Source organism: Ailuropoda melanoleuca, chromosome 5, assembly GCF_002007445.2.
Source record: "Ailuropoda melanoleuca isolate Jingjing chromosome 5, ASM200744v2, whole genome shotgun sequence".
In the NCBI taxonomy this organism is placed as follows: Eukaryota; Metazoa; Chordata; class Mammalia; order Carnivora; family Ursidae; genus Ailuropoda; species Ailuropoda melanoleuca.
Window position 1 is genome coordinate 109,422,003 of NC_048222.1, and position 18,885 is coordinate 109,440,887.

The 18,885-nt window shown below is 44.2% G+C and overlaps 1 protein-coding gene across 8 annotated transcripts in view; it reads left to right on the forward strand.

The window, feature by feature from the left end:
* Nucleotides 1-18,885, forward strand: part of ZNF827 (zinc finger protein 827) — a 166,702-nt gene that overhangs the window by 14,401 nt on the left and 133,416 nt on the right. For all 8 annotated transcript variants that reach the window (XM_011221025.3, XM_019796420.2, XM_034661557.1 and 5 more), the window contains exon 2: nucleotides 16,917-17,969. In XM_011221025.3, coding sequence (XP_011219327.2) covers nucleotides 16,917-17,969 — 1,053 coding nt within the window. The remainder of the gene's footprint in view (nucleotides 1-16,916; nucleotides 17,970-18,885) is intronic.

The window sequence follows — 18,885 nt, forward strand, 5'->3', positions numbered from 1 at the left end:
GGTTCGAGCTAAGGTGCCAGCATTTTACCCGTTGTTGCTTTTGTATCGTCATTGCAAATGTCAATAGAGTGAAAAGGGCAAATAACATCTTAGAATTGTTATGAAAACAGTTTTGATCTTGAGGACACTGAAAAGGTCTCAGAGACCACTAGAGGTCTGCAGACCACACTTCGAGAACCAGTATCTAAGCTGCCTACATAGGCATGGAAATGCAGGTCTTAGTGTTTGTCTTTCTTCAGCTTTGCTTGATAATGTTATAATGCAGCACTTAGTGAATATTTGCACTGAAGAACCCAAAAGGCAGAGAGCTCTGAAGACAGGGAACCCTTTGCTCACAAGTGTTCTCAGCTTCTATGGGATTTCTTTGAAGTCTCTTGTTCTGTCTGCAAATGGGAATGAAAATATGTATTTTGCTCTATAACATATCTGTTCGTTTTGAAATAAAAGTAACATTTTAAATAAACTTAGCAGTTAATATTTTTCTTAAACAGAAAATTTTTCTCAGATATATATATATATATGTATATATATATATATAATATCACTGGTCAGTGAAGACACTTGATGCTTACCCTGTGACTTCCTAGTATCCCTGTTAGGGAAGAACTCCACTGAGTGCCACGGGCTAACACCTTACCATGGAGAGTGCATAGCTGCGTATGACAGATGGCCAAGGGTTTTGGGTCTGGGGAGCTGGCAGTATTGCTGGGCTTCTTGTGTTCTCTCTCTGGGCTGCTGTCCTCACCAACCATTAACCCCCCACCCAAGAAAGCTGAGTGCGGTCCTAGATGCCGTGCTCTGCCTTTCCTCCCGCATCAAACCGATCACCAAGTCTGTTGAGTCCGCTGTCCATATATCTCTAGAATTCATCACACCCACTCCCTGCTACTGCTATAGTTTACACTCCTATTTTCTCCTGTAAGGATTCGTATCTTTTTTTTTTCTTTTTGCCTCAGCGTCCTGTCCCCTTCCCTCTACCTTAGCCTCTATGTAGCCCCGTGTTCACACTGCTACCACAGTAGGCTTTCTGAAACATTCATGCATTTATTTAGGATCCTTTAGACATGTCCCTAAAGAATAAAGTTGCTCTTCTTAGCAAAGTATAGAAGGTGCTTCGTCATCTGAGCCCCCTTTCTTTTGCCCTGCTGTATATACCCTTTGTTTCATTCATACTGAATTATCTATTTTACAGACCACCATGCTTGTATTTCCTTATTTTGGAATTCTTTTTCTCTATTTCTGGGATATCTTCAACCCATCATATTTGCCCGATTACCTTCTACTTATCCATTAGCACTCAGTTTTTGGGGGAGACTTTCCTGCTTCCCCACCTCCCTGACTCTTTTCTCACCTACTGGGCAGAATTAGGCATCCCCTCCACTGGCTCCCATCAGGCTCTCATAATACCTCCCATGCTACATTGTAATTCCTTATTCCTCTATGTCCTCATTGACCATAAGCTTTCTAAGGGCATGGACTCTTCCTTATTCATTTTTGTACATTCTTGCACGTAACAGTACCTGGTATATACTAGGTGGTCAAATATTGTTGAATTAATGAATGAATGAATGAATGAAATTAAGAATGGGTCACAGGATCAAAGAAATAGGCAGCGTCCCATTAACATTGTTGAATGAATGAATGAGTTGAACGAATGAAGTTCAGAGTGGGTCCCATAGTCAAAGGGTTTTAGAGGTAGAAGGGACTTTGGAGAACATCTGTTGTCATCCTCTCTCAGAAAGGAGAACATGATTTGCCTAAACTGTACAGCTGGGCTGGGTTGGGAGGTGATGAACATTGTTGAATGAATGAATGAGTTGAATGAATGAAGTTCAGAGTGGGTCCCATAGTCAAAGGGATTTAGAGGTAGAAGGGACTTTGGAGAACATCTGTTGTCATCCTCTCTCAGAAAGGAGAACATGATTTGCCTAAACTGTACAGCTGGGCTGGGTGGGAGGTGATGAACATTGTTGAATGAATGAATGAGTTGAATGAATGAAGTTCAGAGTGGGTCCCATAGTCAAAGGGATTTAGAGGTAGAAGGGACTTTGGAGAACATCTGTTGTCATCCTCTCTCAGAAAGGAGAACATGATTTGCCTAAACTGTACAGCTGGGCTGGGTGGGAGGTGATGAACATTGTTGAATGAATGAATGAGTTGAATGAATGAAGTTCAGAGTGGGTCCCATAGTCAAAGGGATTTAGAGGTAGAAGGGACTTTGGAGAACATCTGTTGTCATCCTCTCTCAGAAAGGAGAACATGATTTGCCTAAACTGTACAGCTGGGCTGGGTGGGAGGTGATGAACATTGTTGAATGAATGAATGAGTTGAATGAATGAAGTTCAGAGTGGGTCCCATAGTCAAAGGGATTTAGAGGTAAGGGACTTTGGAGAACATCTGTTGTCATCCTCTCTCAGAAAGGAGAACATGATTTGCCTAAACTGTACAGCTGGGCTGGGTGGGAGGTGATGAACAGTGCCACAGACATTCACATGGCTGTGGCCTAGAGATGCCTCGGGAAAGTCATGTGCTTCCGGAGGAGACTTGCCGAGGAGAGCAGAGGCCATGGCCTGCACCACGGGGATACCACAGTCGAAGTGCAGAGAGAACTTTTGTGGTTGGAAGTCTGTGGCACATTCCAGACTGGAGAGTCTCCCCTCAGCTATTGGCTGGTGCTCGCTCTCTGTCCTCAAACTGTGCCAAGACTGTAAGATTTTCCTGATGACTGGGCATGTTGTACATCTGGATTCCATGGTCATAACAACCAGAAGTTTCCTGTCCTGTTTGGTTGAGGTGATTATGATATAGAGCTGGGTAGCAGTATCAACAATTTTGAGGTAAGCCCTACTGTTTGAAACCTCATGTTCTCTCATCTGAGATTTCTAGGTGCTTGGGAGGGAGGGCAAGGGGACACTACTATTCACTAAGTGCTAACTCTGTGCCGGGTGCTTTACTTACATAATTCTGATTTACCTTTTCAATAACCCCGTGAAATAATAGGTATTAGTATCCTATTCTATAAAGGAGAGAATAGGCCCATGGATGGATGTTGGGTGGGTCAGTTAGGAAGCAGAGTGGGAGTGTCTGGTGTCTAAGCTTGTGCCTTTTCTGTTTTGTCATGTTGCTTCAGCTTCTAGAAACGTTTTTTTTGCTCTTCAAAACCTATCACGGCCTTATTTTATTAATTTGGTGAATTCTTTTTTCTTTTTTTAAATTTATTTATTTGACAGAGATAGAGACAGCCAGCGAGAGAGGGAACACAGGCAGGGGGAGTAGGAGAGGAAGAAGCAGGCTCATAGTGGAGGAGCCTGTTGTGGGGCTCGATCCCATAACGCCGGGATCACGCCCTGAGCTGAAGGCAGAAGCTTAACCGCTGTGCCACCCAGGCGCCCCTAATTTGGTGAATCTTGATGTTGCGTTTATTTTTTGTACTTAAAAGGAAGAGATCTGTAGTTTGCTGGTTTAATGTTGTCTGTGTTTTGCAGTTTACAAATGCTTTGCCATCGCTGCAGGACCATGAGATATGGGAGAGGGAATAGGTGTTACTACCCTGCTTTACAGATGAGGGATGGAGGGATGGGAGGCAGAACGTTCCACATCTGTCTGGCTCATCTCCGTATTCCTAACACCCGCTCTGTGGGTTAGTATTTAGTAGGCCCCGGTTTTTGTTAATTAAACATGAGGAGTTATATAGCTGGTAAGTTCCAAATTCAGACGGGAATCCAGGTCCCTGCATCTGAACTCTGAGCTCTTTCCACTGCTAAACCATTCTGCTTGTCCCCCGTGGGACCCGGGAACCCTCTGGTGGGGCTGTCTGGTGAATTTCTACCATTCTAAATAAGCACAGTTGGCCCTTTAGAAGAAACTCTCTTGTTCTTATTTCTCTTCTTTAAATACCTCAACATAGGATTTTAAATAATTTCCTATCTACCTGACACTTCCCAATAAAATGACTTGAAAAGGATTGATGATCCAATAATGGATTCATAGATGATTAACAGCAGGAGGATTCCTGAGATCATTTACTACAGTATTTTTCAAAACTTAAAAAAAAAATAGTGGAACCCTTGAGTTTAAGGGGAGCTCCGGTATATAGATGAGAGCAAAGCCAGGTTGTGCTGCTTAGATGTGTGTTAAGGCAGGAGGTAGGGCTGGATCCGTGCTACCATGCCTTCCTTGGAGTTCTCGGGTTCCTTGACACTATGGTTTAAAAATCACTGGTCTGGGGGCGCCTGGGTGGCGCAGCGGTTGAGCGTCTGCCTTCGGCTCAGGGCGTGATCCCGGCGTTGTGGGATCGAGCCCCACATCAGGCTCCTCCGCTATGAGCCTGCTTCTTCCTCTCCCACTCCCCCTGCTTGTGTTCCCTCTCTCACTGGCTGTCTCTATCTCTGTCAAATAAATAAATAAATAAAATCTTAAAAAAAAAATCACTGGTTTGTTCTTACCCCTCATTTTATAGTGAAGAAACTGAGGCACAGAGGTCCTCAGTGACTCACAGAGGTGGTTGGATTAAGATGATGAGGAAGCTTGTTGTCATGTATCTGCATTTCCAATATTGTTTTAAGCACCATTCTGGTTTTATTATAAAGAAAAAGTGAAGTACCTATTCTTTCGAGCGGGGGGTCAGCAAACTCTGACCTGTTTTTGTGCAGCCCCTTGAGCTAAGAATGGTTCTTACATTTTTAAACAATCGTTAAGACAAAAAATAAGCAATGGCAATAACAAAAAATAAAGATTATGGGACAGAGACCGTATGTGCCCTGTAAAGCCTAAAATATTTGCTGTCAGTCCGTTCTCAGAAAAAGATTGCCGACCCTGCTTTATTGGATTCACTACTGCTGACAGTAACGTGGAAATACCAAAAGAATTTGGCTTTCTCTAAGTAACTTCAAAACGCGTAGATTTAAAAACAAAGCCTGATTAGTTGAGCATATTTACATCAAAGAGCTTTTCAAACTTGTATTCCTCAAATGAGCTTCTTTAAATGGTCCAATACCTCTTCATCCTTCTTTACAAATACCAGGTTTTGGTGGAGAATAGGTTAGTTAACTAAGTTCTTCAAATACGCAGGAAACATTGCAGCCCAAGGGCTGCCTATAGTTGAAAGTCCTAGAAAATGCAAAGGAAGTGGTGTGCACATTTAAATACAAAATTAGTACATTTTATAGACCCCCCCCCCACACACAAAGGTTCAGAACAAGAGGAACAAGAATATGAGTGATGTGAATCGCTCCTGGTCACTTTGGGGCCGTACCTATGCGTGCCAGAGGGATTTTTATTGTCTTGAGCCTCTGCCTTGGAGTTGAGCCTCCATTTGTTTTTTATATTTTTTGTTATTTTTATAAATGCTTATTTTTGTTTTTTAAAAATTTAAATTCAATTAGCCAACATATAATACATCATTAGTTTTTGATGTAATGTTCAATGAGCCTCCATTGAAGCAGGGATCAGTAAAGCACATTTTCCTAACGTCATCCTTACCACTTGATGCGTTTCCGGAAGCATCTGAGCTTTGTTGGGGAGTGGAATGGATGTTTTCCCCTGCGGAACATCGCTCATGGGGATAGGTGGCTAGAAAGCAGTGCCAGGTCTTTCCAGTAAAAGACCTAGGGAAGGTTTCTCGGTGAAACCCCAAGTGGACAAGCCCGTGGACAGCTCCCACCCCTGGGAGTCTTCAAAGAGAATTAAGTGGGTGAAACCATAGGACTCCCAGTTGCTGAGGTGAGGGTCATCTAGCTACAGGGGACCCTTGGAATTGCCCCAGGTTTGTTGGTTGGTTGTGATGGTATTTGTTGTTTTCATTGTCTTTGGCGTCATTCACGTCTTGTGTGTGTGCCAGAAGGTGGGCAGGGAAAATAAAAGGAGACAATGGATAAGAATACATTTGATCACTTGATAGCAGCTGTGGCACAAAGCCTGGTCAGAGTACAGGTTAAAGTTGTTGGCCTAAATCAGCGTTTAAAGTTAACTTTGAGTTAGGGTTGTCCTTGTAATCAGTGTCATGGGTTTGTGTGGTTAATCCAAAAAAAAGAAAAAAAAAAGTTCTCTCCCAATTCATTACACCAGTATCCTTTCGTGAAAATGTGGTGGATGGGGGGAGGGGAGTTGGGAGCTGCTTTCTCTGCAGCTTTTGTTTTATATGTATTTAAGCACTAAATAAAAAGCAATTCCATCTCCTCTCCTTTGGTAAATCTCTCATCCCCGAAGGCCCATTTTCTTCCAGTATAGACATATATTTTTAGTAAATAAAGGACTTACTGTGTGAAATTTTCCTTTGGCAGGCAGAATGATTATAAGCATAATCTGTTTCATTACAAGGTACGTGATGTCAATGCTTGGCAAATGTGCCTGGGAAGAAATGCATCATTTTATGTATAAGCTAAGATTTCAATAAGTAGCCACTTATCTCTCTATAGCGTGCTGTTCGTAGACGGCAGAGTGCATTATTATGTTATTAGGGCCTTTTTTGTAGTTAAGTTCTTTTTTGATCTATTAAGAATTTCCTGGTGATTCCGGTAGTTTGGTAATATATTGTTCATCTTATAACAGGTATTGGTAATGTTGGGATGAAAACATTTATACAAGAGGAAATAAAAGTCAAGGAAGCAGATAATCGACCGATTTATCAGCCTTAACAGACAATTTTTCTGATAACGCCATAGTAGCCATGGTAAATTTACTCCTGATTGCTTGAGGGGACACATTCTATATGCTTTTTGTAACATGGAGGTGCATGGAAGGGTGAAGGAGCAAAGTAATCAATCCGTGGACTAACCAGTAGTGTTTTGGTCTCCAGGTTGGCCTTTTGGCCCGTGGATTCACGCTGTATTCTGAACTATCCCTTTCTTACTAATTTGCCACAACATACGTGGTGATGAGTATATTTTTTGGTTCGGAGATTTTGAATAGCTCTAGTAATAGAAGCCTTCTCTTACCTAATGTCTTTCTCCGGATCTTTCATTTGAACAAAATTTGGTTAAAATGTAGAGGTAGGTAAAAATAACTTCACAGTCTGCTCACCGTCCTCGAAGCCTCAGAGGACTTCACACGGAGCAGCAGTGGTCAGTTTTGTGCGGTAATAGCCTGCTTGTACAAAAACTACCGCACTAACCAAGGCTACAGTTTAGAATCCGGAGGTGAGCAGATCCAGAAAAAAAAATGCCTCAGGCCTTCATTCAGGCTGACGTATGTTAGTTTTCAGGGGCTGCTGCAACAAAGGATTAAGAACTGGGTGGCTACACAGAAATTTATTGTCTCACTGTTCTAGAGGCCAGAAGTCCCAGGTTAGGGTGCCGGCAGAGGCACAAGGAAGACACAGGAAGGATCTGTTCCAGGCCTCTCTCTTCCTTGGCTGTGACAGTGTCACTCCAGTCTTCACTGCGTGCATGTCTGTCTCTGTGTCCACATTTCCCCTTTTTATAAGGACACCAGTCATATGGGATTCGGGTCCACTCTAATGACCTCATCTTAATCTGATCATCTGCAAAGACCGTTTTTCCAAATAAGGTCACAGTCCCAGGTCCTGGGGGTTGGACTTGACCATCTCTTCGCAGGGACACAGTTCAACACTAGGTTTTCATCCTTGGTTTGCACGCAGTGTTAATAAGCCAGGTGATGGTTACTACAGCTCCAGCAGCCAAAACGCCACACATTTACAAGGAAGGAACTCATCTCTGAGAGTGTATGTATTTTGAAAATCCCATCAAAATAAAGCTTAAAATGTTGATTACTTGAAGGTACTGTGGTACTTTTTGGTTACCTGAAAAATGACTTTTTTGTCAGGGTACTTGTACTCTTCCATTTCCGGAAGATTTGGGCTTGAACCTTGCTTTGTCTCTCATTACGTGTGTATCTTGGGTAAGCCATTAACCTGTGGAACCTTGGTTTCTTGGTCTGTAAAATGAAGAGACTATGGTCACCACATAAAGTCATTGTGAGGATCACATTTGCTGGTGAATATTAAAGCATCTAATAAAGCACCCTGTACATTTTTAGTGCTGTATGCATGATTGTTCATTCATTCCACCAATGTTTGTTGGGAGGCTCCTGTGTTCCAGGGCTGGTTCTAGAATTCACTCGTTCACTTCATGATGATTATATCATGATGTAGGAGTAGAAGCCTGGCCTTTGGAGTGAGACATCTGAGCTCAAGTCCTGTCTATGTTAGTAAATCAACCATGGGACCATGGGCTAATCACTGGCCCTATCTAGGCCTCTGCCGAGAGACTAGCCATATGGACTAAAGCTCCAAGGCTTTTCCATCTCTAATTCAGACACAAAATTCAAATTTAGCAAATAGAGTTACAGTTCTTGGTCTCCTACAGATCCATGGTGTGGTCCAGGGAAGTTACCGTCTGTGATTTAGCCTTTCTGTCTGACGTAGGGGCAGTAGGACTAGTACTCTCTGTTTTCTGATAGTAATAATAGTAACAAGGGTAGCCAGCCTTTAGTGAGCTCTTGACACTGCGCTAGATACTTTTCATAGATCCTTGCTTCCCCACATAGGGGACATGTTTCTCCAGAGCAGGTGGAAATCAGAGAAACATGCTGCATCCCTGCAGAGAAGAATCCCTCAGGGGTTTGTGAGATACACCCCTGTAGTATTTAGTAAGAACAAGCCCGGCTATAGTACAGAGTAGAAAGCGAAATTCACTTGACACGTTAAGCCAAGAGTCCAAAGAAATTTGGGGCTTACCTGGAGGGGGCTTCAGCTTGGGTCCTTGGTTCCCCTGGGGTGTTTTTCTCTTTTTTTGGCCACTAGGGAGACTGGTGGAAAAGTTTGCAAAACACGCTCTTTTCCCTATTTCATGTTTGACTCACATGAGAAAAATAGGATTATCATTTGTAATTTTGAAAATCGTTCTCATTTCCAGGACTGACAAGTGCTGCCTTTCTGATTATTAAGCGCATTCTTCTCTCTCATTCATACATTTGACAAATAATAACTGAGCACCTGCTCTGTGCTCCATACCATTCTAAGTGATGAGCGTACAGCCGTGAACAAAATTAAGCCCTCTCTCTCGTGGAGCTGTTCTTCTATAAACAGTGTTGTTGGAGGGGAGACCTGAGGAAGTAAAGGAGTCAGCCCTGTGGCTATTCAGGGGAAATTTTGATATGTATTTATTATTTACTAGCAAGGCAGAGCAGTAGGAGATGAGGTCAGAGGGATACAGATTATGTAGGGCCCTGAGGGCAAGGTAAGGGTTTTAGATGTTATTCTGAGAACCACGAGAAGCCATTTTGGAGGCTGGCTGAGCATAGTGGGGCAAGAATTGGAAGTAAGGAGGCTAGCTGGGAGGCTACTGCCATCGTCCTTGTGAGGGGTGGCAGTGCCGTAGCTCAGGGCGGGAGTGGTGGACATGGTGAGAAGTGGCGAGATTTGGGATGTATGTGGAAGGGAGAACCAATAGGATATGCAGATGAATTTGATGAGGCATATAAGGGAAAGGGAAGAGTCAAGGCTGGCTGCAGGGTTTTGGTCCGAAGCAATCATAGGGATGGAGGAGCTAACATTTGTGTTGAGATGGGCAGTTTGTTTGTTTGTTTGTTTTTAAAGATTTTATTTATTTATTTGCCAGAGAGAGAAAGAGCACAACCAGGGGGAGCAGCAGGCAGAGGCAGAGGGAGAAACAGGCTCCCGGCTGAGCGAGGGGCAGATACGGGGCTTGATCCGAGGACCCTGAAATCATGACCTGAGCCAAAGGCAGACGCTTAACCGACTGAGCCACCCAGGAGTCCCAAGAGATGGGCGGTTTGATGGAGGAGTTGGGTAGCTCCTTGGTCACTGGAAGATCTGGTAACTTTGTATAAGGATACTGAAACCGGTTCAGATACCGTTGGCAGCTCCCTTTGAAGATAAGGAGTGATATGTTCATTTGTGTTACCTTTGTTTTACTCATGGACATTTACAACAACACTTGGAAAATACTGCTGTGCGCAAAATGTGTGTCTTGACCCAGAGGGCCTCTCGGTGCTATCTCAGTCTGCGGACTCTTATCCTCTCCAGACTTCCTCCCATTTCCCCCGTGCCCTCACGGCACCTTTTCCCCAGCTGGACTGGTGACAGGAGTCTGGTTGTCTTCTCCACCCTGGCAGTTTTAAATAACTAGCTGTTCTTAAATTTTCCTCCTGGCCCTGCTGACAGCAGTTGGGTACCCTGGGCATCGTGGTATTTCGCTGTGATCCCTGAGGTTCTGGCCCATGGGGCCAATTGCCCGCCCGTGGGTTTCACTCACACTGTGGCCTTGGAGCCCCAAACCCCTGAGAGGTCTCTTAGTGTCAGGCAAAACTGGTGTGGGGGACGTGCTGAGGCTTTCAGGCTTCAGAGGGACAATTTAAAAATTGGCAGGTAAGTCCAGCCTAAATGAGGATATGTTTTATGCTTAAAATCATCAGATTGGTTCAGAATAGCCTAATGTGCAGCATGCCAAACCTTTATTTAACATTACAGAGGTCATCCTTTTCTTCCTGGTGCCTCTTCCCTCTTCTTTCTTCTGTGACTCACATTAAGCCAATTGTAGAACCGGCCCTCTGGCTTCAGTGTTAAGTCCAGAGAGCGGAACCTGACCTCCAGCAGGCTCATCCGAGGAGAAAGACCTTTCTCTAGGTGGTAAGTGATCGAGAGTGCAGCCAGGTTTTCAGCCACCAGGGGAAGGTGGCCTGGGAGGAGGAGGCTAACCTCCGAGAAGAGATGAGAAGCAACAAGAGAGAGAGCCCTGATGGTGCGTTGACATCCTCTCAGATCCAGGCTCCATCGTGCCCCCCTCTGGGTTTAGTACAAGGGCTGAGAGCCTTACCTGTCGCTTCATGCAGTCCTGGTGGTCACTACAACACAGAGGCCCTCCCCTACTCTGGGCAGAGCATCGAGCAGGAATATGAATATGTCTGACTTATGGTCCCGCCTCAGGCATTCATAATCTAATGGTCTGATTTCAAAATGGATGAGTATGGTTAAGAAAATTGGTAAAATCTGCACTTTAATAAATCAATAGATGGTCTGTTTTTTAAATGTGAAGAATTAAGAATATGAAAACCAGTTCATGAGGTTAGTTTCGCTAACATATGTCACCTGAATGTTAGCTTACTCCATGACAGGGCTGTTTCTTGCCTGATAGTTTGAGAAGAGCAAGCCCTCCAATACCTGAATTTCCAGTGTCATCTGAGAAAGTCATCTTCATCCCTTCGAGGTCCATTCCCAAAGCCGTCTGCACCACTGGAATTGATTTATGCACACACAGCTCTTGCTCGGTTGCTCTGTGATGGAACCAGCCATTGTGCTTCGGACGCTTGGGCAGCCCTGGCTCCCTGATGATTACAAGCTGTTGGGCAAGAGACTGCTACATCCTGGGGCTTCCTGAACATAGTAAATGCTCAGGAGATGTTTGTCGAATTAAGTCCATTATTAGCTTTGGCTTTGCTCATAGTTTCTATACAGAGCTCCTCAAGCCACTTTTTTTTACACACCACTTTTGTATAAAATTGTGTGGAAAAGTTGGTTGTCCGATTTGAGGTAGGTATTACAGGTACAAGTGATTCATAGGATAGGGATGCATGACCTTAAAATTAAATATAGATATTTAGTTATCAATGTGTGTTAGCTGGAAAGGAAGGACACTTGGAAGATTTTTAGATGAAAATGAGCCTGATGGTTAGTTGGGAGATACCAGTGAAGACACCTGTTATCAAGAGAAGGTGCTGACTGCCAGAGGACTGGCCATGAATCAACACCATCCCAAACGAGTCCTAAGAATTTCCAGCTTGTTCTCTTCAAACTCTGCTGGTTAGATTCACAGCGGACCGACTGGTGGGATGGGTTGTGGGTCGATTTAGAAATGGGGCTTCTCGATTTCCATCTCCACTTATTTTAACCTCAGCCAAAAGGCATGAAAATTAATAGGTATCTCTGTCTTGCATTTTTTCCCCTTTTTTTGCTCCCTGTCTTTCTGATTGAGGATCTTCTGAGTTGAGTATTTGTCCAATTAAATGCATCTGATTAAAACTGTCAACCCGAAGAGGAAGTGAGTTGAAAAAAAAATGCAGCAAGAGTTGTGGATATCGAGTTACCGATTTTCTGCTTGAGAACTGAATTATAAATAAATGTGTTAGGTAGTGGAATTTTGTTTTGTTTTCCCCAAAGGAGAAATATTCACCACATGGAAACAAAATTTATTCAGCATATTTTCATTCTGTAATTGTACCATTTCTATTCTTAATTCTTTGAGTTTATGATTTAAAGTGAAAAACACCCAAACAGACTGTTGTGTAAAATTGACAGGAATGAGTGTGAACCTGGCTGTCAGAGACATAGGTTGTTGTAAAATTAGCCATGGAAATAAGCTTCCTATTCTGGAGGTTAAAAATAATGTATTTAGAAGGAAGTTATTTACATTGGCCGCTTAGAGGCTTCCCCAGAGCCTCAGTTAGGAAAGCTGTGAACCGCACAGTCGGGGTGCGCAGGAAGCGTTTCCGGGACGGCGCGGTGTGTGGGGGGCTCGGCGAGGAGGTGCCATGATTCTGTGCTGGTGACAGACAGGAAACTGGAGCTGTCTCGCTGCCCGGGGGCTTCTCGAATTGTGAAAGAGAGTCAGAAGTCAAGCCCAGCTTGTTCTGAAAGTTCGTGGTGTCCAACAAAGTAATCCCCTCGGTTGCAGGAATGCCTTGTTTTGAGCTTCGCCAGCAAGACAGTCTTTCCTCAGAATGTCCTGTGGAAGGTGCCAGAGGTTCCTGCCCACCCCGCTGACGGGGAGCTCCCCGTCACTGGACCCGTGCAGCCTTCAAGGACATCTCCCGCTTGAAATCCAACGTGAAATACAGAGCAGCCCCGCAGGGGGAAGAGAATCCGTGTCTGTGGGAGAAAATCCTCGTGGCTGCTGTTCTGTGAACTGAGAGCGTGCTTGTGTGAGCCTCTTAGGATTGTTCCACAACCTCTGCAGGTCTCCACTTCTCTGGCATTCATTTCTCTGAAAGCTTCTCCCGCTTTTCGCTTGACCTCACGGGATGCCAGAATAATTTCAGAAATGCTTCTCCTCGGGTGGCTGGTCTGGCTGCTCCTAGGCCATGCGTTAGCGTTACTTGGTGATTCATTACTTGACTAGTAATACTCAGTTTCAGGAGCAGCGTCTTCAGGAAAGCGACTAATAGAGTATCATGAGTTTAAAAATATGCTTAATGTACCCAAGTTTTCTTACAGTCCAGAAGAGAGTGGATCTCAGAGGTGTCTGCAAAGAATTTGAGACATATCCAGGTATCTTGTAGGACGTAAACTGGTCTGTTTAAGAAATGCTTTGTTTGCTTGTTTGGGGCTGCCGTTTTGGGAAGGTTGGGAAATTTGCTCTGCATGTGGATATCAGCTGTTTGTATCATTCAGGAATGTTCAGATCTCCTTATCACTGCTTGATAGGATTAGAGCCTGAATGGGCAACTTGAGTTTTTGATGCACTCACCACTTCAGCACGTTTGGCGGGGGAGTATTCTTCCTTGCTGAGGCTGTGGAGGGGGTGGGAAATTAAGCTTTGCCTTTGGGGCTTTGCCAGTAGAAGTGCTGAAATCTTGAGGCATTTGGATCAATTTTTGACCGCTGCAACAAAGAAGTTGCAGGGAGGGAATGGAGAGGTTGGAGTATGGGAATAAAGGATACTTACCTCTTAATGGTGTATCTCAGGGTAAGGAGTGAACACTGTCCGTATCTATGAGAATTCTCTTGCTCCTTTCTGTCTCAAGAGAGTGGAAGGGTGGCTGACTGGGGATGGGAGGGCAGCTGCTCCAAGTTCTCCAGAAGTTGCCGTGCAGAGGGCACCTGGCAGATGGTGACGTGGGACTGTGCGCAGAAGCACTGGCCGGGTGTTGTGAGAGTTGGGTTCTTGGCTCTGGCATTAGCAGTAGGTAGCTGTGTGTCAAAATCCCAGCAGGGAGCCCCTCAGAGTATTTCATAGTCTCAGTAAAATGACAAGCCTGGACAAGTGGTTATGATTTTTTTGTGGTTCTGAAAACCCTGGTTTTCTGTACCTTGTTCTCCAACACTTACCATGCTGGTTCTAGACCAGTCTTGACTATCCAGAGCTACTCTCATATGACAAAAATATAACCTAAAAGTATTTACTTTTGAATCATTTATTTTCCTATGTTCATTTAGTGAGTGTTAATAAAGATCAGAGAAAGAGACTCTTTGAGGAGATAAGTCAACTGCTCTTATTGTAGTGATTTTTAAATCTTTTACTTTTCTTACTATTTACAGGATCGTTCCCATGTGATTTTTCTAAAGGATGAAATATTTAAACTGAAATCAGGAAAGGTGGTTTGCCAAAGGAACTTAAAATTAGCCCTATTGTTAAAATTGATGTTGACTGCTTGGTGTTTGGTAAAAAGCATCTCTTCGAGAAGCCATCGGGGAGATGAGTAGCTCAGGGTCCTGCCAGTTTCAGCAAAGATGAAAAATGTTGAAATCGAGTGGGAAGAAGGAAATGTGGCAAATCACAAGGAACCAGACTGTTTTTAACAGAGAAAATTCAATTCTATCTGCCTTTTTTCAGCAAATTCCGTTTGATATTTTACATTTTCTTGATAATTTAATAAAGAATCTCAGGAAGGAGTTGCAGCACTTTAGCTTAGTGAAAGAGAATCTGTCATTTGTGACATTTCTTCTCTAAATACCATGGGAAGATCAATGTATTAGCTTGTAGCTCATGCGTTACTAGTTCTAGCTGTTTCTATTCAGAAAAGAAACAGCATGTTATATAGCAAAACTTGGCACAATGGGGAGTTTGGGCTTAGTCCCTAAACATTCATTGAACTCTGCTGGGGTCCAGGCATTGTGCTAGGCACAGTGGGGGATGTGGATGATAAAACTCCATCCCTGCCTCCAAGGAACACCACCACTTACCTTCTAGAAGATACGCCGATAGTAGACAGGTAATTTAGAGTGATATAAAATCAATAGGAGCAAAACACGGGATTGTGGGTTCTGCATTCAGAAGATGCACAGAATCTGGACGCTTCTCACCGCGGGCGGTCACCTTGAGCTGAACTTCACACTGTCATCCTTCACTTGGGTTCCAGCCTCGTAGCTGGTCTCCCTGCCCCCACCCTTGTGTCTGCAGCCTCTTTTCCACATAGCAGCCAGAAGAGTCCTTTGAAAATGTAAGTCATATCATATCAAAGCCCTCCGTAGTTCCAATTTCACCAGATGCAAAAGACCTTTCAGCAGTTTACAGCGTTGTGCGGGTCTGGTAGCCTCATTGCCGCACCACACACTCCCAGCCACCCTCTCTCTCTCCCCTCCCTCGCTCTCTCTAATGTTATTTCTCTGACTTCCTCTCCTACTGCTCTGACCCTTACTTGTTCCACTCTGCCCACACTGGCCTCCTTGCTGTGTCACGAACACACATGTCCCCACATCACGGACTTCACAGAGACTCCCTCTGCCTGGAACGTTCTCCCAGGGGTAGCTGCCTGAACAACTTCTCATTTCTTCCGTCTTTGCTCAGATGTCACCACCTCTGTAAAGCCCCATTCTGACCACTCTATTTAAGATTGAAACTACCCGTTACCCCCAAACCTCCTTGTCCTGCTGTGTATCTTTTTCCGTAGCACTTATCACCCTCTGGCTTACTCTATGATTTACTAGTTTTTAAAGTTTTATGTGACATCTATCTTCCTCCACTGGATATAAGCTACAAGATGGCTGGACCTTTGTTTTGTTCAATGTGGTTCAATCTAGAATGATCTAGAACAATGCCTGGCATGCTGCAGGGACTTCACAATTATTTGTTGAATAAGTGAATGAGTGAATGTGAAGGAGAGATTACTTTTGAGAGTTCCAGGGACAATCACAAGGAAGAAACTTTTGAGGTAGCAAGTTGAAGGATAAATAGACAGTCAGGTTTTTTGGAGGAGAGAAAGACATTCCTGATAGAAGGACTATCTTGAGCACAGGTAAAAAAATGACAGAGCTCCTGGGTGCTCTTGGCATGGCAGGGAGTCCCGACTGAGCGGTGCTTGGGGGGCAGTCAGAGTGGTAGTGGTGGATAGATAAATTAATGGATGGAAAATCATTAAAGGGGACTCTTAGTAGAGGAAGGGAACAAATTCCTAATCATTGCCTGTGACAGGATGGCAGGCATGTTGGTAATTGGAATTCAGGACTCTCAAAGACGTAGCGTGCATAACATGGGAGATGTCGTCACTTTAAGAAATCAGTAATGTGAATAGTGTTTGCTAATGAGGTCTGATTTTTGTGTAGAACCTGACAGTCTGCAAATTACAGTCACATGCTTCTTATGATTTAAGCTTCCTAACAACTGGGTGAAGTTGAAATATATAACAGCAGGTATTATTTACATTTTTGGATAAACTTTTCAAAAAAATCAGTTGCATCTTCTTTCAAACCAGCTAAGCGACTTTCCGGAGGTCATGGAATCAGAAAGTGGGGAAGCAGCTTCCCACTGTCTTGTGCCTCACAGACAACATTTTCCCACCCTGCCAGGCCTCCTCTCTAATTCTGATGAGACACTAAAGATATCATGCTGGTTTTTTTTTTTTTTTCCAAGGGAGCGAGTGTCGTTCCGTTTCCCCCACCACTGAGAATAGCGGTCTCTTCATGTAGTTACTTTTTTACCAGATGCATTTTTCTCTCCCCCATCTCCATTTCAACTTGTCTGGAATAATTATAGAAAGATGAATATGTTTCGTAGGTGGGTGTGTTTTTACCTTTGCCTGTTTAGTATTTTACCTTCTTTCAGGCTTATGCCAAGACTGTCTGACTCAGCACCTGACATTATCTAGTAAGGTTGTTGCTGTCTTTCTTGTGGTTCTTGGGGTGGGGGAGGGGAAGAGGAAGCACGTCAACAACTCCATTTGAATGTCTTCAGACTTTCTTGTTGCTCACTGGGGAGTAAACCTGATCTTCTTAATTCCCCCAGATGTTAGTAGGCTGGAAGAGGCGGAGGGAGAGCTCAGTGAAGGAGAGCACTGGTATGGAAACTCTTCGGAGACTCCGTCAGAAGCATCCTATGGAGAAGTCCAGGAGAACTATAAGTTGTCTCTGGAGGACCGGATCCAGGAGCAGTCCACTTCCCCCGACACCTCCTTGGGAAGTGCGACCCCCAGCAGTCACACGTTGGAGCTGGTGGGACTTGACGGTGAGGTCCTTCGAGACTCCCTGCAGTGTCAAGACCACCTCTCCCCTGGCGTGTCTTCTTTGTGTGAAGATGACCCCCCAGGCTCCACAAAGCCCTTGAGCAGCAACCTGAGGCGGCTGCTGGAGGCCGGCTCCCTCAAACTCGATGCCACCGCCACAGCCAATGGCAGGGTGGAATCCCCGGTAAACGTGGGCTCGAATCTCTCCTTTTCCCCACCGTCCCACCATGCCCAACAGCTCAGTGTTCTTGCCAGGAAGTTGGCTGAGAAGCAGGAACAGAATGACCAATACACTCCAAGTAACCGTTTTATATGGAATCAAGGTAAGTGGTTGTCCAACTCAACCACCACCTGCGGCTTGTCCCCAGATTCAGCCATCCTAAAACTGAAAGCTGCAGCCAATGCTGTTCTGCAGGACAAATCTCTCACCAGGACTGAGGAGACCATGCGATTTGAGTCCTTTTCCTCCCCTTTTAGCTCCCAGTCTGCCAGTTCCACCTTGGCAGCCTTATCCAAGAAAGTCAGTGAGAGAAGCTTGACTCCTGGTCAGGAGCACCCACCTCCGGCCAGCTCTTTCCTTTCCCTGGCTTCCATGACCTCCTCGGCCGCCCTTCTGAAAGAGGTAGCAGCAAGGGCTGCTGGGAGTCTTCTGGCTGAGAAGTCATCACTGGTGCCTGAGGACCCTCTACCACTACCGCCTTCGGAGAAGAAGCAAGAAAAAGTCACCCCGCCGCCCCCGCCACCACCGCCACCACCTCCGCCACCACCGCCACAGTCCTTGGAATTATTGTTACTCCCCGTTCCTAAGGGAAGAGTTTCTAAACCCTCCAATTCAGGTATGGAATCTTTTATTTCCACCATCGTGTAAGTTTTTTTTTTTTTTCCTTTTTACTGTAAATTGCCATGTCTTCTTCACTGCTTTATTCGGTTGGGCTCCCCATCGGATCCGAGGCAGGAATAAAAAAGCAGGAGCACAAGAAAATACTTTAAGTAAGCAGAGTAGTGGGCTTTCATGTATGTATTACACAAAGACTTCACAAATAGCTTCATTTTTGAAAGGTAATGAATAATCTTAGAGACGTACAGTACTCCTCCCTTTCATATAAATGATCTTTTTTTTTTTTTTCCTTACCAAGTGCAGGCTGGGTCCATACAAGACATATTTAATGGGAGAAGATCAAAGCATCTTTGTCATGGAGTGCATGGCATCACTGAACATAGGGGGAGAAAAAAACCCCACTGCTTTTGAAACAGTGGACAAGGGAGAGCCCACCCTCCTGCTGCCTCCCGTCACAAATGGACTTTTGTATACAGTAACTACTCGGCCCTAATTTATCACACTATACACTTTTATGTTAGCATTTTTATTATTTTTTTTGTGTGTGGAATTTAAGCCTTTCCCACTTATCCTGTTCTTCTATAATTTCTTGTCATAGAAGGACTCTAAAGAATATTGTCATTCAGACATAATCAAAGCATTTCCTGCAACTGCTTTTTTTAAAAAATTCAAATCCAATCAGATTCTGAAGGAATGTGCATGTGGAAAATTTGAATCATAAGTTTTTCTTGTGAGGGCAGACTTTCCAAAGGAGAAGTCTCTTGTCTTGTGGAGCCTTGACGTTCACAAGTTATTCATCTGAGGGAGAAATTTAGTCACTTGAGTTCTCACGGTGGAAGCATCACTTCTTGTACTGGTTTGTTTTTAAATTGTGTGTATGATAAATTCATGGTCCCGGGGTGGATGTATGGAAC